This window comes from Rattus norvegicus, chromosome 1, assembly GCF_021556685.1.
Source record: "Rattus norvegicus strain SHRSP/BbbUtx chromosome 1, alternate assembly SHRSP_T2T, whole genome shotgun sequence".
Lineage (NCBI taxonomy): Eukaryota > Metazoa > Chordata > Mammalia > Rodentia > Muridae > Rattus > Rattus norvegicus.
In genome coordinates, this window is record NC_141534.1 from 209,790,064 (window position 1) to 209,811,782 (window position 21,719).

Sequence of the window (21,719 nt, forward strand, 5' to 3'; positions counted from 1 at the left end):
AATCTTCAGGAGGCGTTCTGTCACTCACCTGCCCCCATAAAACAGGGTGACCTTCTCTTGGCTCCAGGAAAACTGTGTTGCTATGCCAAGAGGCCCAGCCCTGTTGCAGGATTTGAAGTGACCCATGGATCTTGTCATATCTCCCTGCCTGGGGTGACACCTGCTCACAGTTAGGTCCACCAGTTAGGAAAAAGGACAGACAAACAGACCAGGAAGCATCTGTGTGAGGTTCGTGGTGGAGGCTAGAGAGATCAAGGTCCTTGTGGGAGGGTGGGCTTGTATGGGTGGCCAGGTATGCTCTTCAAGCCTGGCCTCAGGGTTCAGGTGCACGCTCGGTCTTTATCATTGATAGCAGCTCAGAGGACCAGGATGTTAGAGCCAGGGTGAACTAACTGCCCAACCCCAGTAGATTCTCCAGTGCCTCTAATCGGCCCCTGTGGAGACAGGCTGGCGTCTGGAGCCCAGGACAGCCACGTATTCTCCATTTGCTTCCTATGAGAGACTAATCTTACTAGAAACCTGTGAATGTGCTGGGGGTACAGGCTTGACAGTACCCAAACCAAGAAGCAGTGTTCTTGTGACGAGTCAACATGGGCTCTCCGTGGCCCCAGGGATCCTTTGTTCGTAGGAGTCACCTCCATCCCTGAGCTCTGTGTGGCCCAGTGTAGCTCCCTTTGTCCTAGCTGGCCCTGGCCTCAGAGGCCAGGATGAAGGACAGGGTCCCGCCCCAGGCTCTGTGGTCATAAACCACAGGGCTGGTTCCTGGCATAGCTGAGGCGCCCCCACACACACTCTGCACTCCAGGAGGCGGCTGGCCAGCCACCCGCTCCCCCCACCCCTGCCAAGCAGGAACAACCATGTTCCTCCTGTCCCTCTCCTCCCTGTTCACGGCTTCCAACTCCTTCAACTGTGAAGAGGTAAACTTGGAAGGCTGAGCAAACAGGCTGGGTGGCCTCCACATCCGGGATGTCTCAACAGCTGCGACCCCAGCAGGCCTGTCCCCCTCCTGTCCACGGAGATGAACTCAGTGCCAGGATAAGGGCAGGACGTGGGTGGAGGTTGCAGCCCCTCCATTGCAATGTGTGGAACTATTGGGTCCTACTATGTGCTGCCTGTGGGTGCAGATGCCACAGGGTTTTTTTTTTCCTGAGTGAGGATGGGCAGGAGTGGGCAATGTCACCTGAGCTGGAGGTGGATGAGGCTCAGCGGGCTCGGCTCAGTGAACACAGGGTGCCAGATCCTGGGCAAAGGAGAGAAACTGGTATGGCAGCTAGCTGTCCAAGCAGTGGGGCTCTCCAGAGGTGGGAGACTACAGGACTCTCCTTTTGAGACAAGCGTTATCAGTGAAGCAAGTGCAATTGAACACCAGCCGTGTTCAATTGGGCTCACAGCCCAGTCTGAGCAGGTAGAAAAGCCATGGAGAGCAGGTTGCAGTAGAGGCCTAGGTAAGCCACAGCTGCTGACACAGGCCATCTAGGAAGGGGACAGAGCCCCCCTCCAGACCGTCCCTGGGTGTCCTTCAGCAGCACCATTTAGCAAAGGAACTGGGCATAAAAAAGAACATCTCAGACCTGCAGATCCTGGTGGGAAGCCTACAGAACAAAAGTTTGATGTGCTGATATCAGACCCAGCTCAGGATAGTACCACATCCCTAGGTAGGAGCTGTAGGCCCCACCCTAGGCCATTCTAGACACATGCGCTGGGCATTAAAGAAACTGCAGACAAGGGTGAGAAAACAGGTGTCAGGCTGGCCGCCAGTCTTAGTACACCCAGAAACACCCAGGGGGCATCTACCATGCAAGAGAAAGTGTGAGCAGACTTTTGACATTATCATTGAGATAAAGTCTGAATGGTGTCATTCAGACTATACCAGGGCCATCTTAGTGGCTCGCACAGCTGCCCTCTTTCCCCTCTAGAACATTCTATCTTGCCAGCAGACACTGTGTCCCCATTAAGGCACACACTCTACCCTCTGGCATCCCATCTTGCTTTCTGTGGATCCGAGAAGTGGGATCCTGCAGTATTATCTCTTTTGAAACCAGGGTCCTCAGGACCCATCAGTGTTGTGATGAACAACAAAACACCCCCGTTTTAAATGTCTGTACGCTTGTCAGGCTGTGGTGATGCATGCCTTTAATCTCAGCCCTTGGGAGGCAGCGGCAGGTGGATCTCCAAGTTCTAGAACAGCCAGGGCTACCCAGAAAAACCCTACCTCAGGGAGATGGGAAAGGTCTGTGGTTAGGCCACTGTAGGGGTGGGGCATCGCTTGCTCAGTCACTGTCTCATTTCTGATGCTTGGGGTACTCCGGTTTTAGCAAACGTGGATGGAGCCACTAGGTCAGTGGTGCCGGTATTTGTCTTTGTTTTCTCCTTTTCTGGCAAATTTGCCTAAGAGTAGAATTGCTAGGCCATATAGCAGTTCTATTTTTAACTTAAGGAAGTGCCAGGCTGTTCCCTAGCGGTGGTCCCACTTGGCTGCTCACTGACTGAGTGGGGTTCCCGCCTCCCCATGTCCTCATGGGCACCTCCTGTGCTCTGTTGTTTGACGACAGCCAACCTCTTGGTTCTGAAACAGGTTAAAGGCTTCTCACATAGACTTTTCCCTTTCCCATCCCATCTCTAGTACAGGAGCAGTCAGGGAGGGGCTTCCATGATACTGAAGTCACCCAAACACTGTGCCACTCCCCGATGTGGCCAACCCCTAGAGCTCTCAGGGGTGGTCAGATCTCGTATGCATTCCTGGTGGCTGTAACAGGGGGACTGTGAGCGTGTTTTGTATGCATGTAACAGGAAGGAGACTTAGACTTGAGCATCCTGCTCTCTGCAGTGGTGTAGAAATGGTGGATATGTTCATGGTCCAGGAAGTGGCTCCCCACAACCCTTGGGAAACCTAACCAACACAATTAAGAGAGCTGAGCCCATGGGACTCCCATTCAGGATGGACAGTTGGGTCAGGAGACTTCTAGTTATTCCCTTGCCCCACTGTCCCCCGGTTTGGAGTTTACAAGTTCCAGAGCTGAGGCCTGAGGCAGATCCAGGGCCCTTGGGACCTTTGGCCATTCCCCTTGTTGAGGCCCAGGGTTAATAAACTGACCCTGGGAAGAGGTGGAGTCCAACCAGAGAAGCTTGTGGCTTGCCTTGGCCAAAATCAGTATTGGGCCTCACTTTCCCCATGTGCTTAAGCTCTGCAGAAGACAGGAGCCCAGAGACTCATCCTTTCTCAGATTCTGTGAGGGTTCCCCTCAACCACAGGACCCCCCCAAAGCTATACAGACCAGGGACCCTGCCAGTCCATGCCCATCTGGAACATAATTAGAATTCCTAAGTCCCCATTTTCTGGGCTGAGGCATGAGTCCTTGAGGCGTGAGCCACCCTCACAGCCTTGTTGATATTCTTTGGGGACCCAGTGTTGTTGAGCACCTGGGGCCAGCTTCCCAGGAAGACACAAGGCAAGGTTGTTGCCCCTTTGACCCTGATCCTTGTAGTGTCTGGTTTCCCAGAGGGGCTGACACAGGGCTGCCTGGCCAAATACCCACCACATAGGCCCAGGGCCTCGAATCCAGCTCCACTCCCAAACTTCCCTGTCCACTCCCTCCTAGTTCTCAGAAGCCACAAGGGGTGGGAACACTCTGTCTGGTGGCACCGTGATGCAAATCCTTCCTTCTCCATGGCCTCTTCCTGCCATAGCCCCTCCCCAAGAGCAAACACACGTGGCTGTGTAGGGAGTAGACAGTGCCATACATGGCCAGGGAACTGGGCTCTGGGCCAAAGCCATCGGCTACATAAGTCCAGGCCCCCAGGGAGCAAGTGCCTTGTCTTAGTCCCTCCTGCCTGCCCTCTGTACTGCCCCCAGGATGGGCGGCAGGAATTGGAGCTGGGCTCTGGTCTGGGCTTCTGTGGCCTTGCTCATGGTGTGGCCAGCAGGTAAGCTCGAAGCCTCTTGCCTTCTCAAAACTATTTTCCCAGAGAGATGACCTCCACCTGGGGATTTCTCCTGCCGAGATGACAGGCACTTCCCACTGTCCCCAACACTGTGGTCCCGGGACCTGGCTTGGAGGGAGGTATCTGGAAGAGAGTAGGTCCTCTAAGCCTCCGGGAATGAACCCCAGGGAAACCCTAAGACGGTCTTGGCTTTGGAAATGAGCAGGAAGGGGAGATGAATGTGAGGACCATAGAGGTATTTCTGAGTCTGAGGGGCCTGCCTCAGAATCAGCAGGGACAGAGACTTCTAGTTAGGACAGGTCTTCCCTTCACTGCTGGGATTACAGGTACCAGGGTGATCTTCACAGAAGCCGGGGACTCCTTGATGGAGTGGATTCTACCTCCAAGAATTAGAGATGGAGCTAGAACAGACCGATAGGATACCCAGAGCTGTAGCCTAAACTATAGCCAAGTCAGGTGGGCTGTGCGACCCTGTCAGCTGAGCGCTTTTCCCTTCCTGTTTGCTCTTGAGAAAGCCGGGATGCTAAGACCGTCAAAAGGTGGCTCCCACAGGGCTCAGCAGTAAGTAAGCAGAGCTGGCTGGAATCCCCAAGTGCTATGACCTCCCCAGGCTCTGAATCCTAGATTGGGAGTTCGAGCAGGAGGGGACCTCAGTTCCAGGCTTCCTATATCTGTGAAAGAAGGCAGTAGATGTGGGGGAAAGGGTACCCCCAAATCCATTCTTTTAGAGCCCGAGAAGCCATGGTCATTTCTCTTGCTTCTAGGACTGTCTGATGGCTGCTGACTGTTCCCCTGGGCCATATTCCTCCATAACAGGGCTCTCCCTGTGTCAGATTCTGTTTGTCAGAGTGCTGAGCTTACCAGTTGAGCAGCCAGCCCTCTTCCCCACTAATTTTACTTGTAAAGGGCAAATTAAGCCTTGGGTTGCTGAAATGTCCTTTTGTGTTAACTGTTGGGGGGTGGGGGTCTTCACTTAGAAGGGATTTAGTTCTTGTCAGGATGGGTAACCTAGACCAAGATGTTGGGTGTGTGTGTGTGTGTGTGTGTGTGTGTGTGTGTGTGTGTGTGTGTGTGTAGGAGGTGACTGACAACTCTCTGGTCAAGTGGAGACTGAGGGATTTCAGCCTGACAGGGACTGGCATAGCACAGGGGGCTTGGGATAGGGGATATTCTTATCCACAGGGCCTTCCAGAAGATGGCAGAGGACAGGCTGGGCCAAGCACACTTGGGAGAGGCTGTGGATTTGGGGTCAAGGATGGACAGAGGGAGTGTCCGTGCCTCTGGGAAATGCAGTCAAGCGGGGCCCTTGAGGAAGGATTAACGCACAGGACAGTCCCTGCGGTTTCCAAAGGTCATCTGGACACGCTGGGAAAATCAAACAGGAAGCCGCACTGCCCATGGCACTGGAGCAAGTAGTCATCTGAGTGCTGGCCTGGGGAACAAGGTCCCTTACAAAGTGCTGGCCTTCAGGAGCCACCAGCCTTCAGAGGCTTGAGTTGTGGAGGTTGAAGCTGTCTCTAGCATTCTAGTCTCTTGCCTCCTGGGCTTCTAGCAGTCAGGCTGTGGAGATGGCCTTGCCCAGAGGCAGTGGACAGTCCAGGCCATCGAGAGTGGACATTCTGCACCAAGAACTGAACTCCTCATGCTACCTGCCCTGACTCATAGATCCAGTCTGGGGCTGCCTTTGGATCTTAGGTTTCTTTCTGTTACGCCACTTGTGGAAACTGCTAGTTGCGTTTTCCCTAACAAAGCCAGCCTTTGTCTTCCAAGGGCCTCAAGCCACCACCCAACAGATGATCATGACAGTTATGATACTAATACTGTTTCCTGATTTGCTTTTCTGACCCACTGGGGCCATCTTCCATATCACTGGCAAGACAAGGTGCCACTGTAGGGAGAAGGACTGGCCTACAGGGACCAGAACTGCTCAGGAAACCTGGCTTTGATGGTATTCACAGACTGAAAGATACTGTAGCTGGTGGGGCTAGGGTCACCAGGCCCAAGTCTGTTCAGGTTTCTATAGATTACAGGAGGGGCTTGTCCTGCAGGCAGAGCCAACCCATGTGCCTCACATTAAGCTACAGATGCAGCCATGGCCTGATGGCTTCTTTTGGAATTGTGTTCCCCTTTCCTGCAGAGAGCCAGGGCCAGGAAGAGCTGAGCGCAGAACATCCAGAACTCACCGGAGACAGTCAGAAAGTGTATAGTGGTATGTGGCTCAGGGGATGGGAGGGGAGGCAGTGATTTGGATTGAGCTCTGGTAGGACAGACCACTGGTCTTCCCACAGCCATTCATCACATCAAAACTCTTAACTGCCTGAAGGCAGTGCTGGGCACACAGAGACCAGAGCACTCAGAAGCGGAGGAGCTCCTGGGCGGATAGGAGAGGGTTTCGGTGGGGGTGAGAGGTCCAGGGGTGATCAATTAGAAATTGTATATCCTGGAACCAACCTGTTAGTCTTGGGCTTCCTGATTTCCTTGGGGTGGGCACTGTGGAGGGTGGGTAGCCAGGAAAGATACCCTCAGCTACACCCCCGTGTGACCTGGCCTTCCTTCTGCAGCCCCCACATCCTCATCCGCACGGCATGTCACCTTCATCCCACCTATCTCTGTCTTCCCAAGCATAAGTGGTAAGTGGACAGCTCCTACTGCCAGCCAGGCTAAGGAGTGGGGGTGCGTGGGCAAGTGGGAGATTGCCTATCTGGTTGAAGCTGACATAGGGTGAGGCTCTGAATAGGGTCTGGAACTTTCCCCGGGAACATCTGTTGACTACTGTGGGGTATCTGACCTGCAGCAAATGAAAAGGCCCCTCGAGGGATGGATCTGGGTCTTTGGGTTTTATTTGAGCCGTTGAGGGAGTGAGACAGAAGAGAGCTACCTTACATAGCTATGGGTAGTGGGGCTTCCTTGCTCCAAAGATATTGCCTTGGCCCTAGGGGGTTGTCCCTTGGATAGCTTGGCATGGAGTGGTGACATTCAGTGATTCCTTCTGGTTTCTCTGTAGCCTTACACCTGGCACACAACGGGAGAGTGTGCAGCACGTGGGGTGACTTCCATTATAAGACCTTCGATGGTGACGTGTTCCGCTTCCCTGGCCTCTGTAACTATGTCTTCTCTTCACACTGCGGGGCCACCTACGAGGACTTCAACATCCAATTACGTCGTGGTCTTGAGGGTTCCAGGCCCACGGTCACCTATGTGTTCCTCAGGGCCCAGGGACTGGTGATTGAGCTGTCTAATGGCTCTGTCCTGGTAAACGGACATCGGTGAGTTGGGCTGCATTCATTGTGGTCTTTAGACCTCAGTGTGTCCCCACTTGGTACTCTGGGGAGGGATCAGGATCAGAGTGGGTGGGGAGGACAGCCCTTGCCTATACCTGCTGAAGGAAGACCAGAACTTTCTGCACAGGGAGGAGCTGCCCTACAGCCGTGCAGGTCTTCTGATGGAGAAGACCAGTGGCTATGTGAAGATCAGCATCAGGCTAGTCCTCAACTTCCTGTGGAATGAAGAAGACAGTGTCCTGGTGAGGACATTCAGTCAGCTCCCTATAGCCCCGATAACCCTACACAGGTCTTAAACAAACTCTTGCCATCTCACATAGCTCCTCTCAATACTACAGATTCCTCAGAGCCCTCCATGGTCTCCCACAACTCCACATTCCCTTCCAGAATCCTCACGGTCTTCATAGACTTCCCTGGAAATTCCCCACAGATTTCACAAAACCCCAGTCACTCATAGCTACCTGCAGTTTTCACCAGTCCATATGGTCTCCACATATCCTCACAGCTCACCTGCAGCCCTTAGAGCTCCTGGACCTATTATAGGGACCCTGCAGAGTATTAGGGGAATACCCTTTCTAGTTCCCTGGGTGAGTGGGGTAGGAAGCTGCCAGGCAGGGCCTGGAGCCAGAGCAGAAGCCCTGAGGCTGAAGCTGCTCTGTCTCACCCTCAGCTGGAACTGGACTCCAAATACACCAACCAGACGTGTGGGCTGTGCGGTGACTTCAACGGGCTCCCAGCTGTCAATGAGTTCTACGCCCACAGTGAGTGTCACTGAGTCTTCGGGCTAGATGGTCCTAGGGGATAGAAAATCTAGGAAGTCCAGGAGGGATTGCAGACATGGAGGATGGAAGTGTGTGTGTGTGTGTGTGTGTGTGTGTGTGTGTGTGTGTGTGTGTGTGTGTGTGTGTTTCCAGGTAAAACCCCCGATAATCAGACCTCTTGACTGAACTTTCTCTCCTGCAGACACTAGGCTGACCCCTGTCCAGTTTGGAAACCTGCAGAAGCTGGATGGTCCCACAGAACAGTGCCAGGATGTCCTACTGTCACCTGCCAACAACTGCACAGATACGGTGAGCACTTTGATCGGGCCACAGTCCCCAAGTCCGGGAACAGTGCAAGGTTGATATAAGACCAAGCACTGCCTGGCCAACGGCTGGGGAACACCGGGTGACCAGATGGAGGGCTTTCAAGCTCCTGAACAATTGGAATAAAAAGCTCCCAGGAGGCTGCTGTTTAGGTCTGAGGGAGGTAGGCCAGGCTGGCCCTCCTCAGTGGGTCCAAAAAGGATCACATGTTTTAATGGACAGTCACAACTTGTCCACAAGGGCACACATGATCTCTGTGTGCAGGTAATGTGTATGGGGGATATGTGTGCCCACCACCATACGGTGAGCCAAAGGCAGACACTCAAGGACACTTAAGAAACCCCTCTTGTGAGCAGGAGGACTCATCCTTTGGATGGGAGTCCATAATCCCTGAAACTAGTAAATACCTGAGTCCTCCCTAAATTGTGAAGTGAAGGAGAATGCTGTTCAGTCCTGGGAAGCCTGGCCCCACACTGGCTTCTCTGGTGTAGGAAGATGTTCAATAGCAGCACTTAGGTGGAGGACACCTAAGGGTGGGTTATGTTTATTCCCTTCTCTGAGCTACCATACAAGAATGCACTCTGCATTCTCCTGTATGCACAAGCCACAAATCAGCATGTCGTGGAGCACTGGAGGTTGGAGAAACAGAGAGGCCCAGGTCATTCCCTCAGAGCCAAGTAGGACTCTGTAACCAGACACAACAAGTTCACAGTGTTTGAGAATAATGTATAAGGATGATGGATGGATGATGAATGAAAGATAGATAGATAGATAGATAGATAGATAGATAGATAGATAGATAGATAGATAGATAGATAGTGGCTGGATGATGAATGGATAGAGAGATGATGGATGAACAGACAAATGGATGGAAGGAACCCAGGGAAGAGGGGCTTCATGTTCTGCCCTTGGAGGGACATGGTCCTCATTGCAAGGTTCATGACAATTCTGCTTGAGGATCAAGAGTTCAGAAGGTGCTTAGCCTCTCTGTGTTCTCCAGGAGGGCATCTGCCGTCACATCCTGCTTGGCCCTGCCTTTGCCGAGTGCATCGCCCTGGTAGACGTCAACGTGTACCTGGATGCCTGTGTCCAGGACCTGTGCCGCTGCCCCACCTGCCCATGTGCCACTTTTGCTGAATATTCCCGCCAGTGTGCCCATGCAGGGGGCCACCCACAGAACTGGAGGCGTTCCGATCTCTGCAGTTAGTACCCTCACCAAAGGATAGCCCAAGGTCTTACTAAGGGCCAGTCTTGAGCCTAGAACATGACTGGGAAGACAAGGTAGAGAGAACCACTTAAGGGTCCCCAAGAGAGGGTGAATGTCATAGACAGAGGAGATAGTGGGCAGAATTGAAGGGAAGAGTCTATGCCTGAAGACTCTAGTGGGCCTTGCTGTGTCCCTGAGCACAGCAAGATGTCGCTCCAGAACCTCAGGGTAGGGTCACCTGGAGGACCGTGGCCTCAGGTGGCCATGGGTATAGAAGGCTGTCTATGAAGTGCTGGGCCCCTGCTTTCCTGCCTACTGCTTTATCCAGGAGATAGCTTTCTGGGACCTCAGTGGACACAAGAGCAAGCAGTGGGCATAACTCCCACTGGCTGGAGTGATCAGGACTCACTTCTCCTGGGTCATGTGCTACTATCTCTTACAGACTGGACCTGCCCTTTCAACATGGAATACCAAGAGTGCAGCTCACCCTGTGTGGATACCTGCTCCAACCCCCAGCGCTCTCAACTGTGCGAGGACCACTGCATGGATGGCTGCTTCTGTCCCCCAGGCAGGCCCTGTGCCCTTTGTCTCCACCTCCAAGGCCACCTTTGGGTTATGGGCACTAGCATTTGACCCCAGCATCAGCTGACCCTCTCAACTCCTAAGGTTGATTGGCCCTACTAGGGGTTGCATCCCACAGCTATGTGCAGAATTGAAACTGATCATTAGCAAGACAGAAAACTGCTGGCCTGTTTCCAGAGAATAGGTGTCTTGGGTCTCTGAGATCAGGTGGGGAAACTGAGGCCCAGAGGAGCTTATCCCCGTCAGTTCAGGCTGGGACAGTATTCTAGACCAGGGACCCTTCCCCCTGCCTAGGACTAGGGTTGTATTGGAGCAAGCAGCCCCACTATCTGTGTGGGAGACATCTGTGTTCACTGCCCCTCCCACCAGGAACTGTGCTGGATGATGTCAGACATTTGGGCTGCCTGCCCCTGGAACAGTGCCACTGTACCCACGGTGGCCACATTTATGCCCCTGGAGAGTCCTTCAACACCACCTGTAGCTCCTGGTAAGCTTAACAGCCTGCATGGAGATATGTGGGGTGAGGCTTGCCTTTGCCCTGTTCCCCTTCTGCTCATGGACTCTCTCCCATAGCACCTGCTTCGGGGGACTGTGGCAGTGCCAGGACCTGCCGTGCCCCGGCACCTGCTCTGTGCAAGGCGGGTCCCACATCTCCACCTTTGATGAGAAACTCTACAATGTGCATGGAGACTGCAGCTACATCCTGACCAAGGTGTGGTCATAATCTGGTCCACAGATACCGACTAGAGTCCTGTCGATGGTCAGGAGCAGGGGTGAAGGCCATGGGATATTCCAGACCCCATGACAAGCTGCCTGTGGAAAACTGGGGTACCTGAGGATACTTGTAGAGTCCCTCCAGGTCTTGAGGGGTTGTGCAAAGGGAAATTCTCCATCCAATCACACATTTTGGGTTTCTTGACAGAAATGTGCAGATAGCAGCTTCACTGTGCTGGTGGATCTTCGGAAGTGTGGAATGACGGACACCGAGAACTGCCTCAAAGCAGTGACGCTGAGCCTCAATAGCGGGGACATGGTGAGGACTGGAGCTCTGACTACCATCACACTCTGGGTTATGAAGAACAGAGGTAGGGAAGTATATAGAGTGGCAACCGGTTAAAGAGAGGCCATCACTCCCTCTCCAAGCCTGCAAGACAGGAGCAGCCACCACCTAGGGAGAGATTCTAGAACCTCCTGCGAGGGCAGGGCTGAGCTTCCTTTTTGGCTCTGTCACTGGATGGAGGGGGGATTCCGTCGCAATTCTTTCTGTAAGTGTCCGGATGGGCCCTGTGGGTACTAACTGTTCCACTGCATACCAGGTCGTCAGGATCCAGGTCAACGGTGCTGTGTTCCTGAACTCCATTTTCACTCAACTGCCCTTGTCAGCAGGTGTGTGGCTCCCTGACACAGCAGGCCAGGCTGCTGCCTTCAGTGGGCGGTCAGCTTTCAGCACTGGGGAGAGTCTAGCTCCTGCTGAGCTCTTTGCGGCTGTTTGTCAGCTCCGGTGACAAGTTGCTACCCCTGTTCTATGGGAGCCCTATGTCTAGCAACACTGTCCACGCCCTATCAGGGACAATTGGCAGTCATTTACATCCCGTGCACATTTGGGGACTTTGGGCATGGGATTTCCTTAGGTGCTCCACCTCCAGTCCCAGCCTGCACTGTCCTGTTTGTTGGGCCAGCTCCCAGCATGCCTAACGTCTCTCCCCTTACAGGCAACGTCACCATCTTCAGGCCATCATCCTTCTTCGTTATAGTACAGGTGGGCACGGGGCTGCAGCTGCAAGTGCAGCTGGTGCCCTTCATGCAGGTGTTTGTCAGGCTGGACCGCTCCTACCAAGGCCAGATGTGTGGTGAGTGAGGCACCAATGGGCTTGAACATAGGGTTGTGGGGGTGGGGCTGTTGGGGCCTTCACAACTCTAGGTTGTGAAGTGAGATCAAGTGTGAAAGATGGTTGGGCAGCATTGGCTCTATGGCTCGGTGGAAACCCCAGCACCACCCAGCATGTCTGACATCTAGTCAGTAACCTGTGGAGTAGCCTGGGAAGACAGCCTGCTGTGCTGCCCTGATTGGGCTAGCCCTGTTAGGAGATTGTCATAGGGGAGGTACTAGGCAGGGACTTTCTCCTCGGTCTTCTTTTAACAATGCTTAGATGGATGACAGCCTGGGGAGAGTGACCAGGTTGAATAAATCACTGACCTCCTGACCTTGGTCTCTAGGCCTGTGTGGAAACTTCAACCAGAACCAGGCCGATGACTTCACAGCCCTCAGTGGGGTGGTGGAGGGCACAGGGGCAGCCTTCTCCAACACCTGGAAGACTCAAGCCTCCTGCCCCAACTCCAAGAACACCTATGAAGACCCCTGCTCATACAGTGTGGAGAACGGTAACCACCCTCTCCAGCCATTAGCCAGTCTGACAGCCCTTCCTGACCTCTGGGCCACAGGAACCCCCAAGGGAAGGGCTCAGAGAACCCCCATGTAGACAGGAAGGCATGAAGGGTTAAGGTTACAGCCAGGGACAGGCTCTGAGGAGCAGCTGAGGGGCAGCCCACATTTCTCCCTCTCCTAGAGAACTTCGCTCGGGAGTGGTGCTCGATGCTCACTGAAAGCTCAGGAGTTTTCTCAGCCTGCCATGCCACTGTTAGCCCGGTGCCCTTCTACTCGGTGAGACCATGATCTGCTGGCCTTGGGTGGGGGTAGGCATAAAAGCCCTTGGAGGCGGGACTCCCAAGGCCCACCCACCACTACCCACTCTGGTGTGTACTTCCCAGGGCAGTTAAAAGATTCACCAATCGAGGAGCTAAAAAAGAAAGCTCAGAAGGGTCCTTCATAGTCTTTGTGCATGTACAACCTCCCTCTTGCAAAGACAGCAGGGTCTGGAGCAGGGTGATCACAAGTAGCCTTTCTCTCCATGGGCCTTCCCTTAAAGGCTTTTCTATGATGTGCCCCATTCACATGGGACAGAGCATCTTCGGGGGAGGGGGGACACCTCAATCCTAAACATCACACCAAAGCCCTAAGCTTTAGCATATCACTCCACCCCCAAGGGTGGGTCTCCAGGTAACCCACTTCCACGACACCTTGCTGGGCACTCCTTCCTGAACTTATCTGGCTTCTGCTTCAGTTTTTTCTGTTCATCCCATCCAGGTTCCCTATGGGAAGCCCAAGTAGAATGACACCTCAGATACAGGTTGACCCTGCCCTTGTCTTACGGACACACTCTTCCTCAGGGCCCCTCCCCGCCTTAGGCTTCACGCGTTCTAGCTTCTATGCTCAGATCCCAGGCCTGGCCTCTAATCTGGCTGCCACTTTGCCCTGTGGCCTCTGACTCTGTCTTTAATGCCAAGCCTAAGCCAACCCTCCACGGCACTGCTTGTCAAAGTCCCTTATAGGGTGGCTCCTGCTGGGAAGCCACAGGCCCAGGCCTTGACCGGGGTTTGGCGGATGCAATAGGAAAGTTTAATGAACAACAAGGGGACTTAGGAGACAGAGGTTCCTGACTCCTTGATGTCCTGTCTCCCAGAACTGCTTGTTTGACACGTGCAACTGTGAGAATAGCGAGGACTGCATGTGTGCCGCCCTGTCCTCCTACGTGCGTGCCTGTGCTGCCAAAGGCGTGCTGCTCAGTGGCTGGAGGGGCAAAGCCTGCTGTGAGTACGCTGTGGGCCACCGAGGCTTTGTCACAGGGTATACATCCCCACGGGGATCCTGCCACCCTGGCACAGGGGCCACTTAGGACCCTCGGCAGCAGTAGCTATTAGTCCTCTGTCCCATGCCTACTGTGCAGCATCCTGTTGTGTCAACAAGGGTGTTGGTTTGAGGCAGGGAAGAGCAAGGGTTGGGCCAGTTCCCCAGTCACTGATCTCTCTGTCCCCTGTTCTTCCTATAGACAAGTACATGAACAACTGCCCCCAAACCAAGGAGTACTCCTACTCAGTGAGTACTTGCCAGCCTACGTGCCGCTCTCTAAGTGAGGTTGACGTCACCTGCAGCATCCCCTTTGTGCCTGTGGATGGTTGCACCTGCCCTGAAGGTACCTTCCTGAATGACAAGGACCACTGTGTCCCAGTGGAGGAGTGCCCCTGCTACTTCCATGGAACCGTGGTGGCTTCCGGAGAGGTTGTTATGGACAACGGTGTGGTGTGGTAAGGAGACTGTTCTCACACCCTTCCCCATCCTCACAGGTCTGTGTCAGCAAGGTCTCTAGCTGCTGGTCTTTCTATACCTGAAAGTTTGTATGGCCTCCTCACTGAGGGTTTCAGGACATACTTGGGGCATGTTGGGTGTTGGGGGCACCTTTCAGACGCCCCTGAGAAACAGCAGGGGGGTTGTTCTGAGGGTCCTGTGATATCGCGTGCAGAAGCACTCACAAGCAGTTCTCAGCCGAGGTCCTACTCCCCCCTTGACCTCAAAGGCAGTTCCTTTACAACTCATGGTATAATCGAGCTTTCTGGGACTATACCAAAAACCCAGGACAAGACAGAAAGAGAGGTTCGTCTTGGCTCACAGTTTTGAATGCTCAGCCTATAAGGATATGACTGAGTGGTCCAATGACTTTGGGCCTGTGGTAAGGCAGCGCATCATGGTAGGAGAACATGTAGAACATAACTCATTGCATAGCAAGGAAGAGAGGATGGGCAAGTTAGGGTTAAAGCCCCACTGTCCCCTTTAATGACCTAACTTCTTACCATTTGGCCCTACGTAAGGGCACTACCGTCTCAGGCTGGTGGCTGAACCTTGAGTGTGTGAGAATGTGGGGTCCAGGGTCTTCCCATGGGCCCCTAACAGCAGGCACCCTCTTGGCCTTGGGAGGAGACAAGGAGTTTCATGAAGGCCCAGACCTTGGTGGGGTATGGGAAGTGCTGGGGTTAAGATGTAGGAGACACTAGGCCCAGAGCAGGGCTGCTACTGTCTCTTGTAGCTCGTGTACAAATGGGAAGTTGACCTGCCTGGGAGCCCTGATGCAGAGAAACAAAGGTAACATTCCATTCTGACCAGCCTGTACTCGGCCATGGCTACTGTGCCAGGATGCTCTACGGAAGGCAGGTCTGTGGGCTTTCCGGCAGTGTAGCCATAGAGCTCTTGGGGGTTGTGGGTTATACCTTCTGTGGCAGGTCCACATAGCCTGGATGCTCTGGAAAGAGCACAAGCCACGTAAGACCCTAGCTCACTACGATCTTAGCAGTAAGACAGGGTTGGGGGGATGGCAGGGGCCAGGAGTATCCCACCCTAGGTCTCTCTCACATGCTTGTTCCCTGCAGAGTGCCAGGCACCTATGGTATACTTGGACTGTAACAATGCCTCAGTGGGTGACCACGGGGCTGAATGCCTCAGAAGCTGCCACACGCTGGATGTGGATTGCGTGAGTCCTCTCAGTTCTAATGCCAACCCTTGTCTACCGTCTTAATCTGCAGGAAGGGTGGGGAGGGGGCAATGTCACAGAGCAGTCAATGGCTTTGCGTCTTGCTGCTCCTTAATGGCTCCTCCTGAGCATTCCCAGGACTGAGTCTGCTTGCTCCGTGTCCTGGAAACCTAACAGGGATGAGGGAACAGGCAGCTGTCTCAGTCCCTGACCAGCCAACTTTGTCTACAGTTCAGCACACAATGTGTCTCGGGCTGCGTGTGTCCCTCAGGGCTGGTAGCAGATGGGAATGGGGGCTGCATTGCCGAGGAGGACTGCCCCTGCGTACACAATGAGGCCACATACAGACCTGGGGAGATCATTCGGGTAGACTGCAATAACTGGTAAGTCTTGGGATCTCAGAGGGGGTCAAGAGGCATCTACAGGGACACTGGTGTGAGATATTGATATTTTAGGGGCCTCAGCATGTGTCTTGGGGCCAAGGTACTCCCAGGACCCCATTCTGTGGAGGAAGGACTGTTTATCGAGCCTAGGGTGATTGGAAACACAGCCACACATGACCAAAGCTTGACTTACACTGAGCTTAATTCCCCAAGTGAAGTGGCTTGCTAGCACAGGACCAGGACAGCTGGTCTCAGAGGACAATTCCCTTGTCAGCAATGACCTTTCCTTTCCCAGCACCTGCCGGAACCGCCGGTGGGAATGCACCAACCAGCCCTGCATGGGTGCCTGTGTGGCCTATGGGGACGGCCACTTTGTTACCTTTGATGGTGAACGTTACATCTTTGAAGGCAACTGCGAGTATACCTTGGCTCAAGTATGTAGTCCCCTCCCAGTGGATCACCCTTCTCTGTCCTTCTGGTTATTTCTGGGCTGTAACCAGAGCCTCATTTCCTCCTTTCTTAGGACTACTGCAGAGGCAACACCAGTACTGATGGGACCTTCCGTATTGTCACTGAGAATGTCCCCTGTGGGACCACAGGAACCACCTGCTCCAAGGCCATCAAGATCTTTGTGGAGGTTAGTACATTTGTAGCCATTGGGAACTGCCTCCTTTCCTCTGCAGCTCCATTCCTGGTTCTCCAGCCAGGAAGTCTTCTCAAAGGAAGGATAATGAGAGACCCAAACTGGAGACTTATAATGGATTCTACCGTCTTCCATCCTTCCTCCAGAGTTAGAGCAAGGTTAGCAAGGTCTTGCTCCATATAGGTCAGGAGGATCCTTCCTGCCTCTCTGAGCTACGGGCTCCAGGAGTCCTTGGTGTGTGGCAGCATTGCTCCAGTCTGTCTCTAACTAATCATGACCTTCTGTTGTATGTCTGTATGTCTCTGGCCACAACAAGACAGACATTAGACTTAGGGGACACTCAGGTAATTCCAGACAGCTTACCTCAAGATCTTCCAATGGCTCTTTTTTTTTAGTAGTGTTGTTTTTCACATCCTTGGAATTACTTGGCATATTTGGGAAGGATATCATACCCAGTACCTTACTTCTGGCTGAGTAAAGTCAGATTTCACAGAGCAGAAAGCAGAGCTGCTGGCTTGGGATGCATCCCTTCCAGAGTGGAGGAAGGCAGCATCAGGTCACCTGAGGTGGGTGAGGGATGGTGTGAGACAGCAGTGCACATGTGAGCTTTTGGAGATCTGCAGCTATGTGGCTTGACTCTCTCCACCCCTCACATAGCAAGTCTTCATCTGCTGAGGTGTCCTCCAAGGGGAGCAGGCAAGCTCTTCATTTCTTAGCTCCCTGAAACCATTGCTGCCCTGTACTGTATCTCTCCATCTACAGAGCTATGAGCTGATCCTTCATGAGGGGAACTTTAAGGTGGTAGCGCGAGGGCCAAGTGGGGACCCTCCGTACAAGATCAGATACATGGGCATCTTCCTGGTCATTGAGATCCGGAGTGGGATAGTCGTGTCCTGGGACAGGAAGACCAGTGTGTTTGTCCGGCTGCAGCAGCATTATAAGGTAAGTGTGGCCACCATGTACCCTGCTTCTAGGCTCAGCTCCGACAGGTCTAAGGCTGGAAGCTGACAAGGCAACTGAGGGCTGATCCACATTGAAAAGCCCTGGCCACCAAGGTCACACACAATGCCAGTTTCCAAGAGGGATGAGTTAAGATCGCAATGAATAATGGGTGTACTGAAACCAAGATTGGTGGCCTTGCCCTGTCCACAGGCCTGTGCAGAGACAGTCTTCTATAGAGAAGACGTGCAGTTTACCCTCCTGCCCCAGGACCTACTTCCTATATAACATTTCGTTTGGAAGTTCACTGGGTACAATCCAGGGGAAATGGGTTCTCCCTATGTTCTACTCCCCATCCAGGCTCTGTGCCACCTCACGGAACTGTCTGAGGATTCTCTCTCCCTATGTGTCTGCAGGGTAGGGTCTGCGGCCTGTGTGGGAACTTTGATGACAATGCCATCAATGACTTCACCACACGCAGCCAGTCTGTGGTGGGTGATGTGCTGGAGTTTGGAAATAGCTGGAAGTTCTCCCCATCCTGCCCGGATGCCCCAGTTCCTAAGGATCCCTGCATCGCCAACCCTTACCGCAAGTCCTGGGCCCAGAAAAAATGTAGCATCATCAACAGCGCAACTTTCGCTGCCTGCCACTCTCAGGTAGGGCCTGGTCTTGGTTCGCAGGACTTGAAATTGCCTGCTTCTTCCTGGTAGGACTTGAGTCTTGCTGACCTAGGCACATAGCAGAACCTTGAGGGTCATCCTGACCCAGTCAGAGCACATGGCTCTGGGTTTTCAAGTTCTAGGCCTAAATCTACTGCAAGATGCGTGGGCATTCATGCATATATCCCCATCATGGAGTCATCTCCACTATTTTGGGAGCAGCCCTTCACTACAGCCACCATCCATGACTCTCAATGAATTTCCGTCATCATCTTCCTGGGTGACCCCCAGACCTGTCTAGGGTACATCAGAAACACCAGCGGGAAGTGGTAACTGGCTCTCATTAGATCTCCTAAGGCTACCTTCTATTTCTACAACCAAGACTCAAGTGTCCAGCTAGGAAAGGAGCTTCACAACTCAGGCTTTCAGGCCATGACCAGAAAGTGCTCATGGATCATGGGCAGCCAGTGCTACTCACCTGTGCTGAGCACCTCAGGCCACCACACCAACCTTGTGAGCAGGTGGACAGGGGTCCCTCTGGTTACCATGCTCTTCATATCTTGGTTCACTGTGGCCTGACAAGGCTAACTCGGAGGTGTCCTTGTTGGCAAGAGCAGGAACCTAAGTCCATTCCTGGGTCTTTCAGTTGGCACAGTGTGAGTGGGAGGTGCTTTCCTCCACAGAATTAGACAGTTAACGACATGTCCCATGGCTGTGCCAGTCTGGACGTTAAAAAATGCTGAATAGGGACCACCCACTACTTCAGTGGTTCTTAACCTGCCGGTCCTGACCCCTTTGGGAGTCGCATAACATACATCCTGTACATCAGACATTTACATTACAATTTGTAACAAGCAAACTTACAGCCATTAAGTAGCAATGGAATAACATGGTTGGGGTCACCACACCGTGAAGAACTGTACTAAACGGTCACGGCATCAGGAAGGTTGAGAACCATTGCACTACTTCCTTGGAGCATGTCTGGAAGGTCAAGCAGTCTCTGGGAACCAACTCATTCAAATGGATGGGGGATAAAATTTGCTGTCTCTCAACAATTCTCCACAGGAATGAGGTCAGGGAGGGGCTCGCACCCAAAAGCAAACCAGGGAGCCACCAGAGGTCATGGGCACAGCAATCCAGGGAATAAGTCAGTTACGGGAAGGCAGACATAGGATGGAGGCCGGTGCACTGGGGCAAGAATACAAGACAGAAGTGCAGTGCTCTGCAGGTATAAAACCTGTGGATCATATGACTAGATCAAGTAAAAGGATCCGCCGAGCGTTAGTGAAGGTGCGCAGGTGTGCAGGTGCACAGGTGTGCAGATGCACAGGTGTGCAGGTGCTTGTGCGTGAAGGAAAGCAGGTGTGAAAGTGGGGCAGCTACAGGCGGTCAGTTATACTGCCTGTAGCAGTATAGTGAGTATGCAGGTGGGCACACAGGCAGGCAGATGGGCAGGTGAATACTTGTGTAGGTGCGGGTGGGGAGGTACACAGTGCCGTGCAGGTGAGCATCTGTGCAAACAGACAGGTGGATGGGTGCACGTATGGGCAGGAGGGAAAGTGCACAGGTCAGCAGGCAGGCAGATATGCAAGTGGTTAGGAGGGTAGGTGAACACACGAACAGGTGTGCAAGTTCATAGGTGGGCACTGGTGTACATCCAGGCGTGTGCATGGGTGGGAAGGTATGCGTTTTACAGGGGTGCAGGTGCTGTACAGGCAGTGAGCATGTAGGTGTGCAGATAGATATATAAGCAGGTGCACAGGTAGCCAAACAGATAGGTATACAAGTGGCTCACCATATGTGTGCCATATGTATACCTATACAGTAGGTATGCCTATACAGATAGGTATATTATTCAGGTATTCAGGCAGGTGTACAAGCTGTCAGATGAGCAGGTATAGGAGCACGGGCATATGGGTGGACAAATGGCAGGTTATGGGTATGCAGGTGTGCAAATATGTAGTTATACTAGCGAGTCAGAAAGGTGGTGTCGAACCAGTCCCATTTGGAACACTGATAGCAGCCACAGTCCCAGATCAGACTTCCCATAAGTGTGGGTTTGAACTATGGCTAACTCTGCACCCTTCCTCCATGTTCAGCTGCCCCGTGACCTGGGTAGACATTGCTGTCCTCCCTGAGTGGTACTTTGGTCCCTCCATTCCAGGTTGACTCTACAAAATACTACGAAGCCTGTGTGCATGATGTGTGTGCCTGTGACTCAGGAGGTGACTGTGAGTGCTTCTGCACTGCCGTGGCCGCCTACGCCCAGGCCTGCCGTGATGTGGGTGTGTGCTTGTCCTGGAGGACTCCAGACATCTGCCGTGAGTGGGGCTCTGCTTATGGGATTGAAGGGTGGGGCTGGGGCTGGGGTGGGTGGCAGTCTCTATACCTCCCTCGTGGCTTGGAGTCTGGCCATTTTGACACGTGAGTGTATGGTTGTGGGTGGGGGCGTGTGTGCATGTGCACGTGTGTGTTTGCACATGTGTCCACATATCTATATACATGTATGGCTCTTTGACCTGACAAGTGGTAGTTGAAGTTGAGGTCTCCAGGACATGGGGTAAAGAATGAACCCAAGGAAGCTTCTGCCTACCTCGAGGCCTGTGTATCTGGGTGCAGCCCAGCATGAGACCTAGCAGGCGCCTGCTTAGCTCTGGCCTTCTTGCTCAGCTCTTTTCTGTGACTACTACAACCCTCATGGGCAATGTGAGTGGCATTATCAGCCCTGTGGAGCCCCCTGTCTGAAGACCTGTCGGAATCCATCTGGACACTGCCTGGTTGACCTGCCAGGCCTAGAAGGTGAGGGTAGAACCTTTGGGCCCCGTAACCCATGCACGGTACCTTTAGGGCAGACCCAATGTACTGGGGGTTCTCTGCCACTGCTTGGAGGCTGGGCAAATGACTACATGCTTGAGAGGATGGGAAGCCAAATGATAAACCCCACATGCTCTAGGCTGCTACCCACAGTGCCCACCCAGCCAGCCCTTCTTCAATGAAGACCAGATGAAGTGTGTGGCCCAGTGTGGCTGCTATGATGATGACGGAAACTATCATGACATTGGCACACAGGTCCCTACAGCTGAGAACTGCCAGAGTTGGTGAGAAAGGACCCAGGGAAGGGAGAGGGTAGAGATCCATGGTGGTTGGGAGAGGACAGGGAGGACGAAAGTGTGTCGTAGTTAGGGATTGCCCACAGATTCTCAGAGCCCCTGTCTTCCCTCCAGTCTCTGCACCCCTGGTGGCCTCCAGTGTGCTTACAACCTTACAGGTAAGGAAAGGCTGTGGGTTTGGGGTTGAAGAAAGACTGGAGGGTGAGTAAGCTAAGCCAGTGCATGTAATCCCCAGCCTGCACATGCATCTATGAGGGCCGTACCTACAACTACAATGATGTTGTCTACAACACCACTGATGGCCTCGGTGCCTGCTTAGTAGCCATCTGCAAAGACAACGGGACTATAAAACGCACGACTGAAGAGTGCCCTGAAGTCCCGTCTACCACACCATTCATATTCACCACCACTCTGACACCCCTTACCACAAACGGTAAGCCCATACCAGGTTTTCTGGGAGCCCCTGGACTCTAAACTATTATGTTAACCCAGGGAAAGGCTTGACCACATCTGGGATAAGGGAAGTTG

At 53.2% G+C, this 21,719-nt stretch overlaps 1 protein-coding gene across 1 annotated transcript in view; it reads left to right on the top strand.

Moving 5' to 3' along the window:
* Nucleotides 1-3,809: 3,809 nt before the first annotated feature.
* Muc5b (mucin 5B, oligomeric mucus/gel-forming) overlaps nt 3,810-21,719 on the top strand; it is a 31,991-nt gene continuing 14,081 nt past the window's right edge. Inside the window, 30 exon segments of the mRNA NM_001427156.1 lie at nt 3,810-3,924; nt 6,080-6,151; nt 6,504-6,572; nt 6,947-7,208; nt 7,351-7,465; nt 7,894-7,984; nt 8,187-8,293; nt 9,309-9,510; nt 9,958-10,083; nt 10,467-10,584; nt 10,671-10,809; nt 11,020-11,130; nt 11,414-11,483; nt 11,810-11,947; nt 12,315-12,479; nt 12,665-12,759; nt 13,619-13,745; nt 13,985-14,240; nt 15,017-15,072; nt 15,357-15,457; nt 15,689-15,840; nt 16,136-16,274; nt 16,364-16,477; nt 17,246-17,425; nt 17,839-18,078; nt 20,246-20,402; nt 20,752-20,880; nt 21,035-21,179; nt 21,306-21,349; nt 21,427-21,624. Coding sequence (NP_001414085.1) covers nt 3,855-3,924; nt 6,080-6,151; nt 6,504-6,572; nt 6,947-7,208; nt 7,351-7,465; nt 7,894-7,984; nt 8,187-8,293; nt 9,309-9,510; nt 9,958-10,083; nt 10,467-10,584; nt 10,671-10,809; nt 11,020-11,130; nt 11,414-11,483; nt 11,810-11,947; nt 12,315-12,479; nt 12,665-12,759; nt 13,619-13,745; nt 13,985-14,240; nt 15,017-15,072; nt 15,357-15,457; nt 15,689-15,840; nt 16,136-16,274; nt 16,364-16,477; nt 17,246-17,425; nt 17,839-18,078; nt 20,246-20,402; nt 20,752-20,880; nt 21,035-21,179; nt 21,306-21,349; nt 21,427-21,624 — 3,988 coding nt within the window. The 5' untranslated portion in view covers nt 3,810-3,854.